The sequence below is a fragment of the Lepidochelys kempii genome, chromosome 7 (assembly GCF_965140285.1).
Source record: "Lepidochelys kempii isolate rLepKem1 chromosome 7, rLepKem1.hap1, whole genome shotgun sequence".
In the NCBI taxonomy this organism is placed as follows: Eukaryota; Metazoa; Chordata; order Testudines; family Cheloniidae; genus Lepidochelys; species Lepidochelys kempii.
The window spans coordinates 20,559,486-20,579,146 of NC_136386.1; the positions used below are offsets into that span (position 1 = coordinate 20,559,486).

At 44.2% G+C, this 19,661-nt stretch overlaps 1 protein-coding gene across 3 annotated transcripts in view; it reads left to right on the forward strand.

The window, feature by feature from the left end:
* GRIP2 (glutamate receptor interacting protein 2) overlaps positions 1-18,613 on the forward strand; it is a 482,998-nt gene extending 464,385 nt beyond the window's left edge. For 2 of the 3 annotated variants that reach the window (XM_073351294.2, XM_078853578.1), the window contains exons 20-24: positions 3,772-3,925; positions 7,208-7,376; positions 11,325-11,564; positions 13,582-13,728; positions 16,332-18,613. In XM_073351294.2, coding sequence (XP_073207395.1) covers positions 3,772-3,925; positions 7,208-7,376; positions 11,325-11,564; positions 13,582-13,728; positions 16,332-16,526 — 905 coding nt within the window. In that variant the 3' untranslated portion in view covers positions 16,527-18,613. The remainder of the gene's footprint in view (positions 1-3,771; positions 3,926-7,207; positions 7,377-11,324; positions 11,565-13,581; positions 13,729-16,331) is intronic. The other variant, XM_073351297.2, reaches the window with a different exon arrangement.
* Positions 18,614-19,661: the final 1,048 nt, after the last annotated feature.

Genomic DNA, 19,661 nt, shown 5'->3' on the forward strand with positions numbered 1-19,661 from the left:
CCTACAGTTTCTTGCTGCTCCAGGGCGATCAAATCTTTGCATCTCAAATGGCTTGGTATGTGAAGAATTATTCTTAGTGTACGGAATAGGGGAAGCTTGTATATTTCCATCTTTACTATGTGAAGGGGAAGGAGGAGTTAATCGTATATAGGATCAGTGGGGCTTTAATCATAGAATCACAGAATATCAGGGTTGGAAGGGACCTCAGGAGGTCATCTAGTCCAACCCCCTGCTCAAAGCAGGACCAATCCCCAATTTTTGCCCCAGATCCCTAAATGGCCCCCTACAAGGATTGAACTCACAACCCTGGGCTCAAACCACTGAGCTATGTGCACATAGGGGCTATACTGCTTTGTACTAGCTATGAACCAGTTTCTCTTGCTGCTCTTTGGGCACATGTGTATATTTTAGTTAGATACACTTCTTCATGTCTCCTCCAGATAAATTGCAGTCCCTGAGCCTGTAGTGAACTGTTCACAGGCACAGGGGCCTGTACTGGGGCACTCCTTGCCGGATCAAGGTCAAAGGGTATGTCCAAACTACAGCTTCTATAGCAGCATAGCTCTGGTGGTGCAGCTGTGCCACTGTAGTGCCATAAAAGTAGATGTTTCCTACATGGACAGAAGAGGTTTTTCCATTGAGGTAGTTAATCTACCTCTCTGAGAGGCAGTAGCTAGGTCTACAGAAGAGTTCTTCCATCTGTGGTGCTCCTCAGGGGTAGGAAGCACCTCACCATCACCTGCCTTGAGCGTGAAACTGTCTTGTCTGTGCCTGCTGTGGACCAGCTTCCTGAAACCAACAGCCTCGGGCAGCACAAGCTCTGCCTGCCAGGTTGTCTGCAGGTAGCAATAGGTGCACTCCAACTCCCGACTATTCCAAGCATTCCCTGCAGAGTCCAGCCCCTCCTCTGTCCATGGACACTCACAGAACGATCAAGCCCACAGTATGCACCAGCTTGTAAGACTCAACTCCAGAGCATCACTTGGCTTAACACCACAGCACTTAGATATATTTAAAGTGAAAACAAGAATATGTTTTATTGTCAAAGACCAGAGATTCAGGTATAGTGAGTAAAGAATATTGGAAACAAATGGTTATATATCAAACAAAATCAATACACACTTTTTTGAGACTAAACTTTAACTGACAAGTTACTCTCTTGTCTAAAGAAGCTTATCTCACCCAAAGCTCTCTCCAGAGTTTTCAGCAAGCCTGGCTGAGAACCCATGAAGCAAAATCGCTGTCCTTTTCCCCCCTCAGTGAAGGGTGCCATGGTGTCCTGTTTGCCTCCCAAAATACAGTAGAGCAAACCTTTGATATGTATCCCAATAGAAGGGGGTTCTCTCCCATACCCCTGCTGATTTTCTCTCCTCATTAGTTTCTTTCTGAAGACCCCACAATCTTTCATTTGCCTTCAGTTCAGACTGGTGATAGGAGACCTATTGTGAATGAGGCAATGCTCCATTTACATGTAAATATGTAAATGAATAAACATCTTCTTGTCTGGCAGAGAACCTGTTTTTCGCCTTTGCTGATGACCAATCCCCCCCAGACAGACTTTAAGAACATATTTTCAGTGTCTATACATAGCTTGAGAAGCACTGGTGTAAGGAGTTATCTGATGTGGGGGACTGGCAATTTTTTTTCCAGTGTGTGAGCAGACTGGCAGCCGATGGCTCGCGGTCCGGCAGCGGTCTGCAGACCACCACTTTGAGGAGCACTGCCTTACACAACATCCGAACATGTATTTCACAATGATATTGATGACCAATGTGACATCGGGGTTTGTTTCAGACCTCACATGGCATTCTGTGGTGAACAGAATGTACAGATCAGACTCACAGAATTCCTATAACCCCTCTGTGCCCCGTGGCCAGTTGTCATTAGGAGGTTGTAGGGTCACGCCATCGACCCAGCTGCATCTACGCCAGGGTTAGGTCAACCTAACCACAGCCCAGTGACATTTTTCACAGCCCTGAGTGACATAGCTAGATCAATCTAATTTTTAAATGTAGACCAGGCCTTACTCTCTTCCAACAAGAATTCACATTTTGTGCAGCAAAATGGCAGCTAGGCAGGTGACTCTGATGGTACCAACCAATGGATTCCATCAGCATGGATATGTTCCTTGAAAGGTGAGAGTTCCATTCACCATGAGAGATTTTAAGATGTGAAAAGCAACATTTGGATGCTATTTCCAAACTCGTGTTGTCCTGCTTCTTATGGCTTTTTTCCCCTTGTGTCTGTGGCAGACTGACAAAATCCTGTGTTATCCTAAACAAACCTTATGGAATTAAGTTAAACCTTATTGAATTAGGGTTAATACCTTTTGGGTACATTATGTTAAAAATGCAGTTGTGTATGGGTTATTGTGGCATTGCATGTACCTTCTCTACCAGGGATGGGGGGATGCTAATGAACTTCCTCCTTTATCAACCCTTTGAAGCCACCCCCTTGGAGAGATGGGGTTGGAAGGACTGGGTGCTTGTTCTGAGCTGAAACTGTGATGATTGGTAAGCACAAAAATCACCTTTGGGTGGGGGTTTGAAGGATGGATCCTCCCAAAACTCCATGTTAGGGTTGGGGTTAACTCTGGCAAACTTATTAGCATGTGTGAAGGTTCTTCTGTTGTTTTTATTATGTTTTATGTAATGCTTTTTACCTTCAGAATAAAGTAGGCTTGCATAGGAAGTGCTGTGTGCTACTTTTATAAGTATAGCTATTACACCTGTTAACCATCTCTGACGAGAAAGCAAGCAGGTATTCCTGGGTAACATCTTTGTGCTGGGAAATACATTGAAGGCAGAGAACCATGCAGCCTGAAAATTCGCTGGTTAGAAAGGAACGGGCCTGTCTTCCCATCGAAGGGAGGCAACAGCAGGGGAGTTGGAAGCTTGAGAGTGGGTCTGGGACACTAAAGTGAACTGGGAGAGTGTCCATTAGGACTCTGGAATAGTTAATCTACAATGGGATTTTCAGAGCTCTCAAATGGGACCTGACATCCAAATCCCTTAAAACTAATGGGAATTGAGTGTCCAAATTCCTTTAAGAAGCTTTGGAAATTTACAAGCAATAATTCCTGCATTGAATTCACTGCCATTAAGAATGATCTCTGCCAAGTACAAAATGTCAGCTGGCAAAAGTCCAGTTCATACTGCCTTCTGCATTACCCCAGCAAGTGGGTTCTCATTAAAAGTTCTGACCCAATGGCAATACAGTTACGTGAGGGACCAGGGTTTGGGAGCTACTTCAGCACTTAAGGGTAACTTTTTGCTCTTCGTAGTAGTATCACAGTATAGATATCTTCCTTCAGCTCTCCTGTTACTAATGGGCACAGTTACTCCTGCGTACTGAGGTGGGGAAGATGGAAACAGCAGAGGAGCATGAAATATTTTGTCAGATTTTATTTTGATCTCACTGTTTATTTGTATAATGGTAGCACGTAGAGGTCCCAGTCAAGATGACACGTAGTAAGAGATGGTCACTGCCCCAAAGACCCTACAGTATAGATAGATACAGGTGGGAGGAAAGAAGTATTATTAATTCCCATTTTACAGATGGGAGAAACCAAGCACTGAGAGATTAAGTGACTTCCCCAAGATCATGCAGGAAGTCTGTGGCAGAGCCTGGAATGGAACTCTGATCTTTTTAAGAACAAATCCAGTGCCTTTAGCACATGACCATCCTTTTCTGGGATCTAATGTTTCATTCTGACTGTCTAACCAGGTGTAATTATTTTTCCCTCTCTTCCTCTCTGCCCGCCTTTCCTAGGTACGTACATACCTCAGGCTGTTGGCATTGCCCTACATCCACATGAATGGAGACCTAGCAGGCAGAAGAACAGCACCCCTCCTGAGGATCCCAGGAAGAACTATCCCTATATGGATGGAAGTTTCAGTGAAGATGACTGGGACAAACCCACCAGGTATGAAGGAGCTGGAAGAAGCAGGGAGGAGACCGGGTAGGCGTGTGTGTATGTGGATGTCCAAACTGACTGTGTTGTCCATCATATTGTATTTGCAATGTGTAGGGTGTATTTGTGCGTGGTGGAGCAGTTGAGTCAGGAATGGAGAGTGGACAGGATAGTTCCTATTAATATCTTCCCAACTACAATCAAATAGTTGCCCAGTTCAAATAAATTCTTAAGTTGTGTTGTGACTGCTGAGAATTCAGTTATTATCTACAATATTGAACACATACAGTGCGGGGTGTGCACTGTTGGGGGTATGTGTGTGTCAGGGGGAGGATGCACATGGGGGATATCAGGTGCATGCAGTGCTGCAGTTTGCTACCAAATCTCAAATTTCAGTTAGGTAATCGTTTTTAAAAAAAAATTAGACCCGTAGTAAATTGGTAACTTAACCAACAGGGCTTTGATAAAGATCATGCACCATGAAGTCTTCACTTCAGACTACATTGGCAGGACACTTTTTTTATTAACACTGCAATTTGCCAAGGACATTATACAGTGAAACTGTCTTCAAGGAGCAGCAGAATCTCTCTTCTTAAAGCAGGCAGGTCTTCAGTTGTTATAAAAAAAAAATTGTATCACAAACCCCCTTAAGTTTTATTTCATGGTTGCCTAAAACAGTGGATTACCTGTTAGAGGCAGCCCTTACTGCTGGCTTCACTATATTTTACAATGAAAGAATAACTTGATAGCACTATCTCCTAAAGCCGTGACCTGTTGCTCCCACTCTGGCTCACCTTGAGTTGTACCTTCTTCCACCAGTTAGTCCGGCTGAAGAAGTCAAGGTGACCAAGAGCAGCAGAATCAAGCCCTTGGCTCAGGCTACTGCAGGTGCTGCAGAAATGCCTGTAAATAAACACTGTGGGTGCAAGGGAGCGAAGCTACTCTTCGCTTTTGCATGGAACTTCTGTTGTTGAGATTCACGCCTGCTTTTTCCCCTCTCCTACCCCTGATATTGCTAGGCAGCTCTACACAGGGCTTCCCTGAGAGGGGAAGAGGAGCTGACCCCTCACTGAGTTACGCGCAGTGAAAGGAGTTCCTACTTCATTGACTAATCCTGCCCTTGACATTCTCCAGATGTCACATAGTTGTGTGTGTTGCGAGGTGTGGTGGGTTTTTTTGTTTGTTTGGTTGGTTTTTTTAAAATTTTTGTTTGTCAAAACAAAAAATTAGATCATCTCATGGACATTTCCACCTATTTAAAATAGTAAAGCTGGAAAGAAAGGGTGGCTGCTTGACAGTTGTAGCTACCATATTTGAGCCTTAGTAATGGTTCTTGAAGCCCAACCCATTCTGACTCAGCTCTGGAAAACCAACATGCACAAGTCAGAGGGCCAATTAGACCATGTCGTCGTCTTAGGGAGAAAACAATTAACCTATCTAACCCCAGCTGTTTCCAACCCAGAAAAGGTACTGGTGCCAGTGATGCAAGATCCCCAGTCTGGAGCCCTGAATGCATTTTTATAATGATAGATTTGACTTACTGATTCCAGACGTGAGGGACTCCAACTGGCGGGAGCGTCTGTCTCACTGGAAACTTTACAGCAAAGAAAGAGAATGGGGAAGGGAAGGGAAGCAAAGTTAGTCTTTGGCATTATAATAGCAGGTTTCAGTCTTAGTCTAAAGGGGTTCTTGTTTATTTTTATAAAATGGGTCACTGGATAACTTTTGGCCTCTCTAGTGCAATCAACTAAGACCCTGATCCTGCAAAGACTGATCGACGTGTGTGCTTAAATTTATGCAGTGTGAATAGTCCCATTGAAGCCAATGGGGCTACATGCAGTGCATGAAGTTAAGCATGTGCTTAAAGCCTTGCACGATCTGGGACTAAATTAGTATGGATCTGGAAGTGGGGCTTTTGAAATGGGGAGTCTTCAGTTAATTCGATGAAAAAAATCAACTGCTTTTTGACTGGTGTTCAAATAATAGAATGTTTGATCTTTGTTAAATAGCATTGACTGATGGAGAAGCTTCTCATATTTGAAAAATTAATGACTCCATTTTAGCTAGGTAAATTGTCACCAGACACCACAGAGAGAGAATCTTATAGATGCAGTTACTAATAATAGTGGTAGAAGACAGCATTGCTGAGGTTAGATACAGTAGAACTATCCGACTCTAACTGCTGGGTTTATAATGCATTGCTGTGTCTCAGTATGGCATACAGAGAGAACTTCCTTGGAGACCTTAAAATATTAGATCGAGAGTTCCTTGTCTCAGGAGCTGTTTTACACAGTGCCTGGCATATTTTAGGCACTCCCACAATCCACAAAACAATGCTAATAATTCCCTTGCCATGAATCTATCAAGCCACTTCAGTGCATTCAATTATCATTTGCTTTAGAGATCTAAATACTGTACTCCCGCATCATGTCTAATGGCTCACTAACAGAGATACAGGCGCTGCAGTGATGGGAAAATCAGTATTTACCCAGTATTGCACTGCAAATATTTCTACCAGTTTGAGAGAGATTTCTTCCACATGTAACAGGGAATACTGGTACATCTCGTGAAAACATTTAAATGGGTAGAAATGTTGTAAGTGCAGCCACTGTTTCAAAGACATAAGAGAGAAGATCTATTTGACTATGTTGTCCAGTTCCCCTCACTGCTGTCCATGTGATAAATACATCTTAAGTTAAAGCAAATGCTGGGTCATATGAGTTGTACTCTAAAGTTCCCTGTGTTGTTAATTGCAGTGTTATTGACTTGTCTAGGCTCAGGCAAATCATTTTATATACATCTCTCTACATTATTTACTCTCACAGAGACCTAATGTATTTATCATTTTCTCACCATGTCTGTTACCCTCTGTGTTTTTCTCTCTTCTCAGGTGTTCTGTGTCTCAGATCTGAACTCTGTCCCATCAGCCTTTGTACTAACAGTCTCTGAGGCTCCTGGTTTACCCATAATGCATCCTTTTTTCTTTCACTTCTCTGTTTCACCAAAACGTCTTCCTAAACCTACAGTCTTCCTACAGACACTTTTTATTTACCCTTTTGAACTTGACATTACTACACCAACTTAATTCTTCCTTTGAAGGACTTTTGCCCTGTTAGTAAGTGCATGGAGGTTTTGTATTTGGACTCTCTTGCCTGAAAAGTTCATATTGTTTGCTTTTGTATATGAAGACTCTTCAAGTCTCTGCTTTTACTGGTGAGCCATTTGCTCTAGCCTTGCGGCTTTCTTCCCGCTGCAGAAGAGTGCTGACAATTTTTGGTTCCTACGTTACAACAGATATCCCAACCGCCAAAACGGCCTTGAGACTGCTCACGAGGATAGTTTTTGGCGTGTTTTTGGAGAAGCTTTGGAGGACTTGGAAACATGCGGCCAGTCTGAACTTTTGAGGGAGATCGAGGTAAATCAACTTGGAATTGTTCTAACCAGTCCATTCTCGCCACTTGTAGTAAGTGTTTCCCCTTGTATGCTAAATGTTGACTATATCTGTGGGTGGCGGGGGGGGTAAGGATTCTATCCGAGTTTGATCCCTTGGAATATCTGTACTTTCAGATCACTCTACTCATCTGTTAATAGTCTCTTTGGTTTTTTTCCCATCAACTGTCAAAGTATTCACAAAAAGCTTTTCTTGTTTTGATCAGCTTCATAGCTCACCAAACAATAGTCATAAAATATCTAAATCTTCCTATCAAATGGCAAACACTCCATTGAAGAAGTATTTCTGATTGACAAGCTCTGCAGATTGGCCAAAATGGGTCCAAAAAATGTGGGTACTGAACAGTTGACTTACTTTAGATGTCTGAGAGTCCAGCACATACCTTGCATTCAGATGTGTTTACACCCGCTGCTGGTTCAGTAAGATGGATAAATGATTGGTTTTCATTCAACCCCCACCCCACCCCTTGGGAAAATTTACAAGAAGGCAGCAGCTTCCTGTAGACATAGTGTTTCCTTTCTTCATGGCCTACTCTCTTGCCTTTACCCACAACACTTTGGAAGTCCTTTTATTGTCTCTGGCTGTGGGATGGGCAGGTTGGAATTTAAAACCTTGTGGAGAAAGTAAAGCAGGAAATCCCTGTTCAGAAACCACTTTAAAAATCACTAGTAAGTTCTGTAAGGAACAACCCTGCACTAGCAGGACTGGCTGAATATCCATCTTCTAATCTAGGCGTCAGTCATTACAGAAGACCAGATTGTAGCCTGGCTTTTGCAGTGATGCAAAGGAGTGAGGAGTGTAAGGTGAGCTGCCTGTATCACATTTTGCAGCACAGGAGTGGAAGCAGGTTCTGTGCAGCTGGTGCTCCCCCGGATCTGTGCAGGCAGGTGAGGACTGCATGGATCCTTGGCTCCACTTTGCTTGACCCCTTGTCCCCCCAAAAGACGCTTGGCCAGCAAAACCGCATTGGCACACAAGGTAACGTATGCTATACTGCGTATAGGTCTGGAGCAACAGTGAGACCAGGAGGAACTTTGTGACTTTGCATCCCAGGCTGCTCTTGGGGCAGTCCAACAATGCACTGCTCCCTACTTAGAGCACATTGTAAAGTGACTCTCTAGACTTAAGATCCATGGAATTCAATGGGCTTTGAATTTTTGGCATTTTCTCCAGTGAAGTTTGGGTATTTGAGTTTTGCAGTTCACATAAAGCAGTGAAAGTGACAGGGAATTTAAAAAACATAAGGTTTCCATTCACCACCCTCTTCAGGAAAATGAGGATATTGCAGGTATATTTCACACAGCCACAAGAATCTGTTTAATTATTCTCCTCCGTTGTTCCAAGCCAAAGCAGACTGATCTGATCTCTCTAGCTATCTGACGCTAACACAGGTGAATTAAATCCTCCATTGGAGGGAAGGATTTATTTACATGCTTAATCAGGTGACTCTTTCACTATTGCACACCAGTGGCTGGTCATTGACTCGCCACTGCTGAGTTTTGCTATCTGCTCCCTACCTTTCATTTTTTTTTCTTGTGCCTGTTGACATTTAAGAGAACTGAGCTTGAACCTTGGAATTAAACTGTTCATTACTAATTTAAATAGATTGTGTGTCCTGGAACCAGTTGAGGCTGCACACACTGATTTCTTGACTCATTCCTTAGCTTTGATCAGTATAATCCCTTTAATGAAAAACGTTGCCAGACAGAGACTTTTCTACATAGGGGGATCTTTAAAGGGATGCTATAAAGGGTGACTGGTCCTAAATGCTACCTAATTTCATATTAACTTTTTTTAAAAGGCTTGATCAATTTTCCTAAATGAAGGCTGCCACCTCTTGACATAAAATCCGTAGGTGCCGGAACTAGGGGTGCTGTGGGGAGCTGCTGCATCCCCTGGCTTGAAGTGGTTTCCATTATATACAAGATTTATAGTTTGGTTCAATAGCTCTCAGCATCCCACTATACAAATTGTTCCAGCACTCCTGATAAAATCTTAATTTCTTGGCTGGAAAACCTGCTGTGGAACTCAAGGTATTGTCTTGCTTAGCCATTGCAGACAAATGCACTCGCAACATACTGCAGCTCTGGAAGCAGGTATGGTATCAAAACCTACCAGAATCCTTCTCCGAGATCCAGATTTTGGTATATTTCAGTTCCCTTCCTGCTTGTAAGAACAGAGCAGGCTGGCAAACTAGAGGTATGGTGGCATGCCGAGAAACTATCCTCCCATCCTTTTGAATGCCATAATCCCAGAGCTATATTATAGGGAGATGGTGCAAAATCAGAGTGCATCTGGCTGAAGGTTTTATACCTGAGTAGGCAGGCACAGGCATGGGGGGAAGCATATTGCTTGTTGTCTTTGTTGTATCTCTAGAACACATGTAGCATGTGCTCCTCCCATGTCTGCCTCCTGCTGCTTGCCAGGGTCCATGGTCACATCTCTCTTCAGGGTAGTTAGACACACAATCTCTGGGGTATTTAGCCCTATTTGCAGTGCTAGTGGCTCTCACTCCCTTACATCCAAAGAATGCTGGCTTGAAGCATTCTGAGCTCTTTCTGCACAAGGGTACTAAAGAGGAAGGGATTTTCTGTATGCTTCCATAGTGAAGAAGCCATAAGTTGCCCTACAATCCATAGAAATGTAGGTCTGAAAGGGATCTCCATAGGTCGTTCAGTCCAGTCCCCTGCACTGAGGCAGGACTAAGTATTATCCGACCATCCCTGTGCTATCCCTGTCTAACCTGGTCTTAAAAACTTCCAATGTTGGAGATTCCACAGCCTCCCAAAATAATCCATTCCAGTACTTAACTACTTTCACAGTTAGGAATTTTTTCCTAATGTATAATCTAAATCTTCCCTGCTGCATTTTAAGCCCATTACTACTTCCCTTGTCCTTTTAGTGGTTAAGGAGAACAATTTATCACCTTTCTCTTTATAATAACCTTTTATGGACTTGAAGACTGTTATCATGTTCTCCCATCAGTTTTCTGTTCTCCAGACTAAACAAACCCAGTGTTTTCAGTCTTCTCTTGTAGGTGATGTTTTCTAGACCTTTGATCAATTCTGTTGCTCTTGTCTGGACTTTCTCCAATTTGTCCACATCTTTCCCAATAATGTGTGTGCCAATTTCATTCCCCTGGTGCTGCCTCACTGAGCTGTTAGTCTATGAACTACAGTGGTGTCAGCAAATCAGTGTTTCAGACCCTATAATGTCCTTCCCAAGATGTCCATAGAATGACATTGAGTTTCTGTGAAGCAAAACCCATCACTTAAGAGGGAAACCAGTTTCAGAAGCGAAAAGATCACTTCTCCAGGCCCAGACTGTTTGAAGGAACTATCTCTCTGTCTCCAAAGCCCAACCTTGCTCTAAACAACCTGTAGCTGGCAGTATAACTTGCATATTTTGACATATTGACAAGAGAGAGGATTTTGAGTCTACCTTGCTGTGTAATAGTTTCACTGTAAGCTTGTTCCACTGTCTGTTGGCCATTCTGAGTGTATGAAAAGATAACGTTGAACTCCTCCTAGAGACTGCTGGGAGTTGATGGTTGAGTTAAGGGCATTTCAGCTAGATATGCATTAATTTAAGCATTCTTTTCTATCAGTTCCTTGAACAAGTACCTCCATTTTGTGTGTGTGTTTGTACATAAAAGGTGTACAAGTGGTTTTTATCAAAAATGTTCCCTCCATTTTTCCATGGGGGGGAAAACTGGCTAAAGATTTCTGACAAGAAGCAAGGAGCGTTTGCCGAGATGCCTGCCCTTTCTGTAAGTGGCTCCTATAGCCAGCCGGAAGTGACTACTAGTGCTACCATTGGGGTCAGAATTACATCTCCCCCTGGTTGGTGCTGAACATTGTGTGTCTCCTGCTTCTCTCTAAGTTGCTTTTGTTCTTCTAGGGTCCATCAGTCGCTTGCCACTCAAACTTTCATTGAACTAACTTACCACCTTATCCACAGGCCTCCATCATGACAGGGAGCGTGCACAGCCTGGGTCTGGAAGGGAGCAAACTGCTCGTGGACTCAGTTAGTGAGTCCGGATTGAGCCCACTGAGGAAAGGAAACGCCAACTGCTGCGACGAAGGGCAGAGCGACAGCAGCATCACTCCCACCAAGAAGAATGAGAGGAATCTGGAGATGAGGAAGATTAAGGAGGAGGTGCAGGAAATCATGTCTCCAACCCCTCTCGAGTTGCACAAGGTCTGTGTTTAGACAGAGGTCACTTCAGTGTTACGCCGAGGATCCCTCGGTTACAAATAACATTGTTGGGGTTACGGTGGGGTTTGCACCCTGAAACTGTCCGGGAACTTGCTCTTATACTGCATGTTCCCTGCCAAACAGGACGGCAGGAGAAATATTCTGCTGGGAAGTGACTTTTCTGTGATTTGTTCCCAGCATAATACAAGTCAGCCATGTCTACAGCTGAGCCAATATTTTATTTATATTTTCCCGGATCAGCCACCAAATTGAAAAACGAAAAGAAAAATTGGTTAGTTTTTTAACTGAAAGGGGCAGGGGAGGAAATGTTTCTCCTCCCCCCTCCCCCCAAAAAATGGAAAATATTCCATTTGGGTCAAACGAAACATTTCAAATGTCAATTTGAATTAACACTTCCTTTATCTCTTTGGTAAATGTTCTCAGGGTGTCAGATTAATGGGGAGGTGGCCTCCAGCTAGAACATAGCAGCAGTGGTCTTTGCTCCCACCTAGAGATGGACTCAGACATATTGACCCTAGATCTCTACCCCACATCGCCAAACTTTGGGAGAATTCTAATGCCAGCTTTGTGGCTTGCACCCCTCTCTGTTTATGTTTTAAGTGTGGACTAGGCCAAAGTCTAACACTGAGCTAGAACATAGCTACTGCACGCCAAGTTCCTTGGGGGCAAAGGGAGAATACGATGGTATTCATCACAGGTAGTTGATGGTGGTGGTGATGGCAATAATACACTGCCTCCACCTTCTGGATTTAATTTGTGGGGAGATGCTGTGCCCACAACCCCACAATTCCCAACTGTGTTGCCAAAATATGACTCCAAATAGAGTGTGCTGAGCTGGCTCTCGCTGGCTGAGGGCCACTGCTTCTCTGGCTAGGGGCATTGAAAAGATCTGTCCTGATGTGTCTCCTGTCAGGCAGAAATATTGCTTTCACTGCTGGGGTGGATGAGCTACCAGCTGCCTTTGCTGCTGGAGAGGAGGGAAGAAAGGAGGAGAGAGGCTTAAAGTGGGTTCAGCACAGTACAGCAGCTCTTCTCTGATCTGACCCCAGGCAGCTGGCTCAGTGTCAGCTGTCTGAATGGCTGGTGGTGGAGATGCTCTAGTCCTTGAGAAGCTGGAGGGAGGCAGCAGCTCCAGCTCTAGCCAGCACTGTTGTGAATTTGGTGCTACTCACTATTGGTGCTGGTAACGCCACAGTCTGGCAATTCCTAACATTGGAGCATCCAGGAAAAGGCAGATCAGGTTGAGGCGGTAAAAGGGCAAAACCAAAATGGCGCAAAGCCGAAAACAGTACCAGTTTGAAGCCCAGTCACACCCCAATCCACTGTCACAAATTGCGAACACTGACCCAATTTTGAGGGGACTGTGGTTTCATCATTTTACTACATTTTCTTAATGGTGTTAAAACTCATCAGTGTGATGTCTCTGAAGCAAGCTATTGGATAAGCCACCAAGATTAAAAATCTGTAAGAGCTGTAAATAATTCAACAACCTGCTTGGAAACACTCATGTTTGTCAATTAATTTCATTCAGATTTTCAGCACCATAGGCTTGCATGGTGGACACACAAGATGCCTAGAATAGCTCAAAGCAAATGAGTTGCCCCATTGATTAAAAATTCCATTATTTGACCGGTAGTGTCCACCTCTTTGGAGGTTATCCAAAAACTTGTGATTTATAACTCTACTTAAACGTTCTTGTTCTCCCCCAAGCAAGGGCAGAAGATTTGTTTGTGAATTTTGTGCCCATTGCCAAAGCATCTGAGCATGTGACCTGTATAAACAGCTGGCAGTGTGTGCACAAGTTTAAATTAAACTCCTCTCAAAACTAACAGACAACCAATGTTTACTACTCAGTCCAAGCAAAACCCCACCATTAGACCCAGAGCAGAATCACACTACTGTACTGGACACATTACCTGAGGAGTTCCTGCCATGCTTCTCTCATGTATCTGTGGCTCATACTGCATTAGAATTTCTTGTTCAATGCCTTTCCATGCAGATGACACTCCACAAGGACCCAGAGAGTGAAGACTTTGGATTCAGTGTCTCTGATGGCCTGTTGGAGAAAGGTGTCTATGTAAATATGATCCGTCCCAATGGGCCGGCTGATCAGTGTGGCCTCAAACCTTACGACAGAGTCCTTCAGGTAAGGAATGCAAAGTACAGCTCTGGAGATAGGAAATGAGTGAGCAACTGAGAGGAAGAGAGAAGTTTGTAAGATTCCACTAAGGTGACACCAACTTTATAAAAGCTAGTAGGTAAGCAGCTAGCTACTCAGCCCTTAGCATTACGATGCATCTGGAGCTAGCTAGAGTGTTACACTAAGGGATTACTATGTAGCAGAGTTGGACCTGAGCTCCAGATCAGAATCGCCCATTATTTTGGGGAAGTTGGCATCCAGCTCCAAACCGCACAGCCTAGATTTCTCTCTAGTGCTAGGCGGAAAGTCCTTTTCATCCTTTCCCTGGTGCATCAGGGGGACTTTTCAGGTAAACCAGAGTTTGGCACATCAGTCAAAGCAAGACAGCATGTGCAGTTCCATGTGTATTTAAATGGTCTGCTTGAAGTTCAGTGCATAGCCATCTTGCATATGCATAGAGAATTCTAGGAAACACACACTTCAAGTGAGGTGTTGTTGTTCCTAGACTCACTTCCCCTAATGACTCCTGAGCCACCGCATATTTGCTGCAGAAACGAAATACAATATGCAGTAAACACGGTCCACAACATATGCAGATATATTTGACCACCATGGAGAGAATAGTAATGGGGCATGGGTGGGGACTGGCTTTAGATATTTCCAAGAGACTTAAATACATAGCTGTAGTGCAGCAAGCTCAACTCTGATAGCAACAGGAAGAGCACAGTCAGCTAGAGAAGGCATTGCCACTTGTGGGTTTTGTAACCACATTAGAAGTCTTGAAACTCTCATAAGGACGTTTTATTTTTACTAATTTTAAGTGAGGGGCGGGGGCTCAGTGCCCCAGTTAGCTCAAATATATTCTGTACATCAGGTAACTGAAAAACTGGCAGCAGCACAGGGAGCCTGATTTGGGTTTGTGATAGTCCGTAGCCAGTTGGCTGGTATACAGCTATTCCTTCTCAGCCTCCAATAAAAGATTAGCCTCTTGTTCGTTCTTGCACCAATTAGGCTCTGCAGCTGCATTTCGGGTGAATGCTGGATGTGTCGCTATCCAAGTGAATGCCAAGCGTTCTGTGTGTGTGTGCATGAAATCTTAACGGGAGCAGAGACTTTGACAATCCCCAACTTCAATGTCTCTTCTTGGTCCATTGTAGACGTACAAGGAGACAAAGTTGTCTTCTGTTGTAGCTATCGTACTGGCGTTGAGGGTTGTGCTGAACGAGGGCTTTGCAGAAATATTGCTATCGACGAATCCAAGGAAAAAACATAGAGAAGGGGCACTGAAGATGCTTCAGCGTGGAGCTGATAGTCTAAAAGTCTTCCTAGATCGCTTCCCAGTGAGGAGTAGATGCAGCCACTCCTTCCTCCATAGCTATGAAGGGACCTGTCTACCTTGGAACCAGTGCAGTTCTACAACATGCGTGGCAATTGGGGAGCCCATCCTGTGTCATTGAGTGCAGCTCCATGGGCACTTAATGAGCCCAGAGGAGCCTGTGAGAGGGAGCTACATGGATCCACCATCCGTTGCCCTGTAAAGGAGGCCCAGCCTTGCTCCAGATGCTACTTCAGCTCGGGGGGAGGGGCTGAGACGGAAAGGAAATTCCATTCTTCAGTCCTGGGGACATCCCTGCCTCAAGCTCATCTACTCTGGCTAATCACAGGAGGGGGAGCGTTTGCCCCTAAGTAGTTCATATTGCAGGTGATTTAACCTTGGAATATGTTTGAACTTCCACTGAAGACAGCTAGAAAAGTTGGCTCTTTCTTCCGAGTTCTGCAGGGAGGGCTTGCGGTCTCCAGAGAATGCTTTAGAAACCTCCACTGTGCACCAGCTGTGCTCTGCAAACCCCTGGAAGAACAGAGCTTGTTTCTAGCAGTCTCAACAATGCATATATACATACACAAGTTAAAAAATAATACATAAGATAGGTGCCTATAATCCACTCAAATGCATGTCTGCTGAAAGATGCTGTTCTGTTTGTCTAACAGTAGAGCGGGTGGCTCAAAAGACCAGAAGTGTGATTCTCCTAGTTGCTGAACACCCTTATTTTCCATTAAAGTCAGTGGGAGCTGCAGGTGCTCAGAATCTCTGAGAATTAGGACCAGGTTTAAACTGGGTATAAAATGAAAATTTAGACCACCTGCTGCTGCTTGTGCCAATAGGTGAAGTATCTGTTGTGGTTTTTGGAGCAGCTTGAGGATGTTGGGGAGTAGGAAAGCAGGCAAAGATTCTGTTTTGATACCAGATCCAAGATCTGATGAGATTGGATTAGAGATCAGCCTGAAACAAATCCCCAGATCTGAACCTGCAGAATGTGGAAGCTCAGTGAGTTTTTGTCCTTTCTATTTGTGTGATTGTATAGTTTTCCTATTAAGGAGACTTTATAGCTGGACGAGATGGTGCAGTTTGCTGACTGCTGCTGCAATTCCTACAGTCCTGGGAAATCCCATTCAGGGCTGAAGGAATTTCAGGGCTTCCAGACAGACTGTATTCATAGGGACTCCTCTCCAGTGCCAGGTCTCAGTTCTAGTGGCATTCTTGGATTTTGCAGTTAACGAATGTTTTTTTGTTCTTTCCCACTACATTCCCTCCTCGCTCCCCCCCGCAGGTAAATCGCATTCGAACAAGAGACTTTGACTGCTGTCTGGCTGTACCATTGATTTCCGAGGCAGGAGACAAACTGGACCTAGTCATTAGTCGAAACCCCCTGGCACTCGCTGCCAATACCCAACTGGAGGCCAGTGGAGAGTTAGTCCCACAGTCCTTGGGCGTGGAGGTCAAAACAAGCATGCAGACACTCTGAGGAGGGAGGATTTAAATGGAAGGTACCTTTGGGCCCTGCCATGGTGGAAAAGCTGATGAGTATCCATTGTGGTTTTCTGTTTTTGCACTGGTAACTGTAATGCTGTATGTAGTGTAACTTGCAGGTGGGTCTGCCATTAGCTGTGACTCCTAGACCACCAGACATTGCTCTGAAGGTGCAAGCTAAACCAGATGAGCAGTGTGGACCTTGGTTAATGCAAATGGTAAAATGGGCTGCTGATAGCAGAAAACAGCATCCAGGGTAATTCACCTTTGGCAGGGCAACCTTCAGTCATCGTTCAGCTCCAGTAGGCCTGAGCTTTCACTGTGCGTGGGTTCATGGAGGGTGGATCATCTCCTTGCTCCTCTGACACCGTCATTCTGAAGGACTTGGCCATCCTGTAAACACACATGGTGCTATTTTTTTTTTGCGTTGTTGTTTGCTTTCTTAATCACATACAGTAAGAGTAAAACAAATCCTGGTTTCTTTGAAAGGAAATGCTACTTCATCCTATAGCCTCTTTAAAACACTACCACCAAATCTGACATTTGAAAATCCCCTTTCCACCTGAACATTCACCCACACTGGGCAGCACTAAGTCCCATTTAAAACCCAACTCAAAACTCACTTGCGAATGGCTAGATGCACTTTCTTTTGAAAGCTAAATCCTTTTGATGGATCAACGTCTCTCTCCAGTTGGAAATCCCACCCTCGTCACCCACCCCTTTGGAAATGCAAGGAAGCACTTTGCCCCCGTTGCTGACTCCAAGACACAATTTGGTTGTCTGTCCTCATACATTTTTACAGAGCACTTAGTACAACACAGCATCCAGGAAAGCCACTGAATGGCTGTCCTGAATCACTAGCTCTCTTGTTCACATAGACCATCACAGAGATTCCTCTCATTGAAAACCGGGGCTGTTCCTCCAAGCAAACAGCTGAACAACATTCATCTCAGGCCAACTTCAGGGTTATTTTTTTCCAGTGTTTTGAATAAATAAATCCTTGTGGTCTCCTGCCAAATGCTGGCACGAAAAGCCCTCTCCTAGATTGATGTTGTGTTTCCAGTTCCCATATGTGCCCCAGATTGGGTCACCTTAGTGCAAGTACAAGTGTGTACACTTTTTTAAATGTCTCTGATAGGTTTTGGACACTTCCCTGTAGTCTGCCATAGCTGCCCTCCTTTACCTATCGTTAACCTCTCTGTGGTTAGTAAGCACGATGCCTTTTTCGGTAGCTCTTCCTCACCCTGTGTCTCCCTGCACTCAGCCCAGCTCCTTGTAGAAGATATGGGTGTGATATTTGAAATGGTTTAAAAATCTGCCTGCAGCAAACTAGTTGCGATGCAACCAAGGGCATGATCTCTTCCTTTCTCGTCTCCAAACACAAAATTGCTGGCCCGTGTCAGTTTCTTCACATGGCAAATGTGATTGCCTGCTCCGTGTTTCATATATTTGCACTTTATTATGATTTATTTTTTAACGGATGTCGTAAGGGCCTGTTTTGTTTTGTTTTTTCCCCCAGGGGAGGGGACATCCTTTTAAAGATCCCTGCTTAGTGGAAATGGGTCTCCTCCTTCTGCTTGTTCTCATTTTATTTATTTATTTTTGTTGTTGTTGTGTATTCGGGATGCCATGTAGCTTTGAAATGTTCATTGTTCCACCAAGGCTGAGCCAGGACTAATTCCCATGTCTGTACTCTAGGCAAATTTGCAACTGTCTCTCACATCCAGCTATTTGTAGGTGCAACCATTCTTGTCTCACGTATGCAATATTCCATACCATTGCTGCCATAACTAGATAATGTGCCATAACTGATACTGCAAGGCATTAACAGTACAGCTGAAAGTGTTTTTATATGCAATATTCTAAAAGGCAGAAGCTCAGTGCGGCTTCTAATGGGTTTTTAATGAAGACTTTTATTAAAAAGGCTTTAAAAAAACAACAACTTGGTCCTTGTATCCCTTCCTATGCATTTTGAATGGTACTAAACTGAAATGCATTACTTAAATGTGTATTTTTATCCATATATTAGAGTGTATTCCTTGTAAAGTATTTTTATATGCTAATTTTCTTATGTATCTATGAAAGCACAATATTTAAAGGTACAGCATTTCAAAGAATATTTTAGTCCTGTTTTGGACCTATTTGTAAATCTCTGTATTTAACTGGGATTGCAATGACTTTGTTTTTTTTTTAATTAAATAAAAACAAGTGAAATGCATCTGGCCTTGTTCTTGAGTGTATTTCTGCTAAAGGTTAGAATCCAGATAATACTGGCTGGTTGGATGGTCCAGCCGTCTCCCTCATGTGCACATTTGTACACTCAGAGCAGGCCAATGCAGAGGTGATTAGGGACATGGCCTTCCCTTCTCCTCCCTTCCCCTTTGTGGAGATTTCAATTTCCTGAGCCGTGAGGATGGAGAAATCCCTACCCTTTCCCCACCTCAGGACAGGGTCTTTCTCTTGTCTTTGGGCCTTGTGGGTAAAGGCTTCTTGAACCCTCCCTACACACCCACGTTGGGACCAGGCCAAATCTGGCTGTAAATTTGACTGAAAAGCTTTGTGAGTTTGGATTTGGTCTTAAATAGTATTCCGATTGGAGAAATGGGAGTGCTTTGAGAGAAGGGCACAAATTCAATCCCAGAATGTAGTGTTTTTCAACATCCATGGGATCCAACTCCAAATCTTGCCCATCTGTAATGGCTGCCTATGATACTCCATGTGCTGCTGCCCCTAAAAGCAGCCCTCGGTCTTTAGTATAATTTGGCACAGTAAGCTTAAAGTAGATGACTCTCTTCTGTACCTAGGTAAAACCCTCTGATTCAAAACCTTGAGACTAAGGTGACCGCCCATCCTGAATTGGGTGGGACAGTCCTGAAATGCAGAGTTCAAGGCTGAATTATTCCAGGATCGTATTTCTCCTGGCTCACTTGTGGCGCCATTCTCCACCTGCCCGAGGCTCAGGGTGGTGCCAGCCTCTTCCTGGTGGGGGCAGGAGGGGCCTGAGGTGGGCCTTAGCGCCCCCCCCCCACGCTCAAGATGAGGCCCTGCCCCTTAGTCCTCCTCTCACCCAGAAGCCCCGCCCCCTGGCCAGACCGGAAGCCGGAGCCAGGCAGTAGTAAGAGCCACCTGG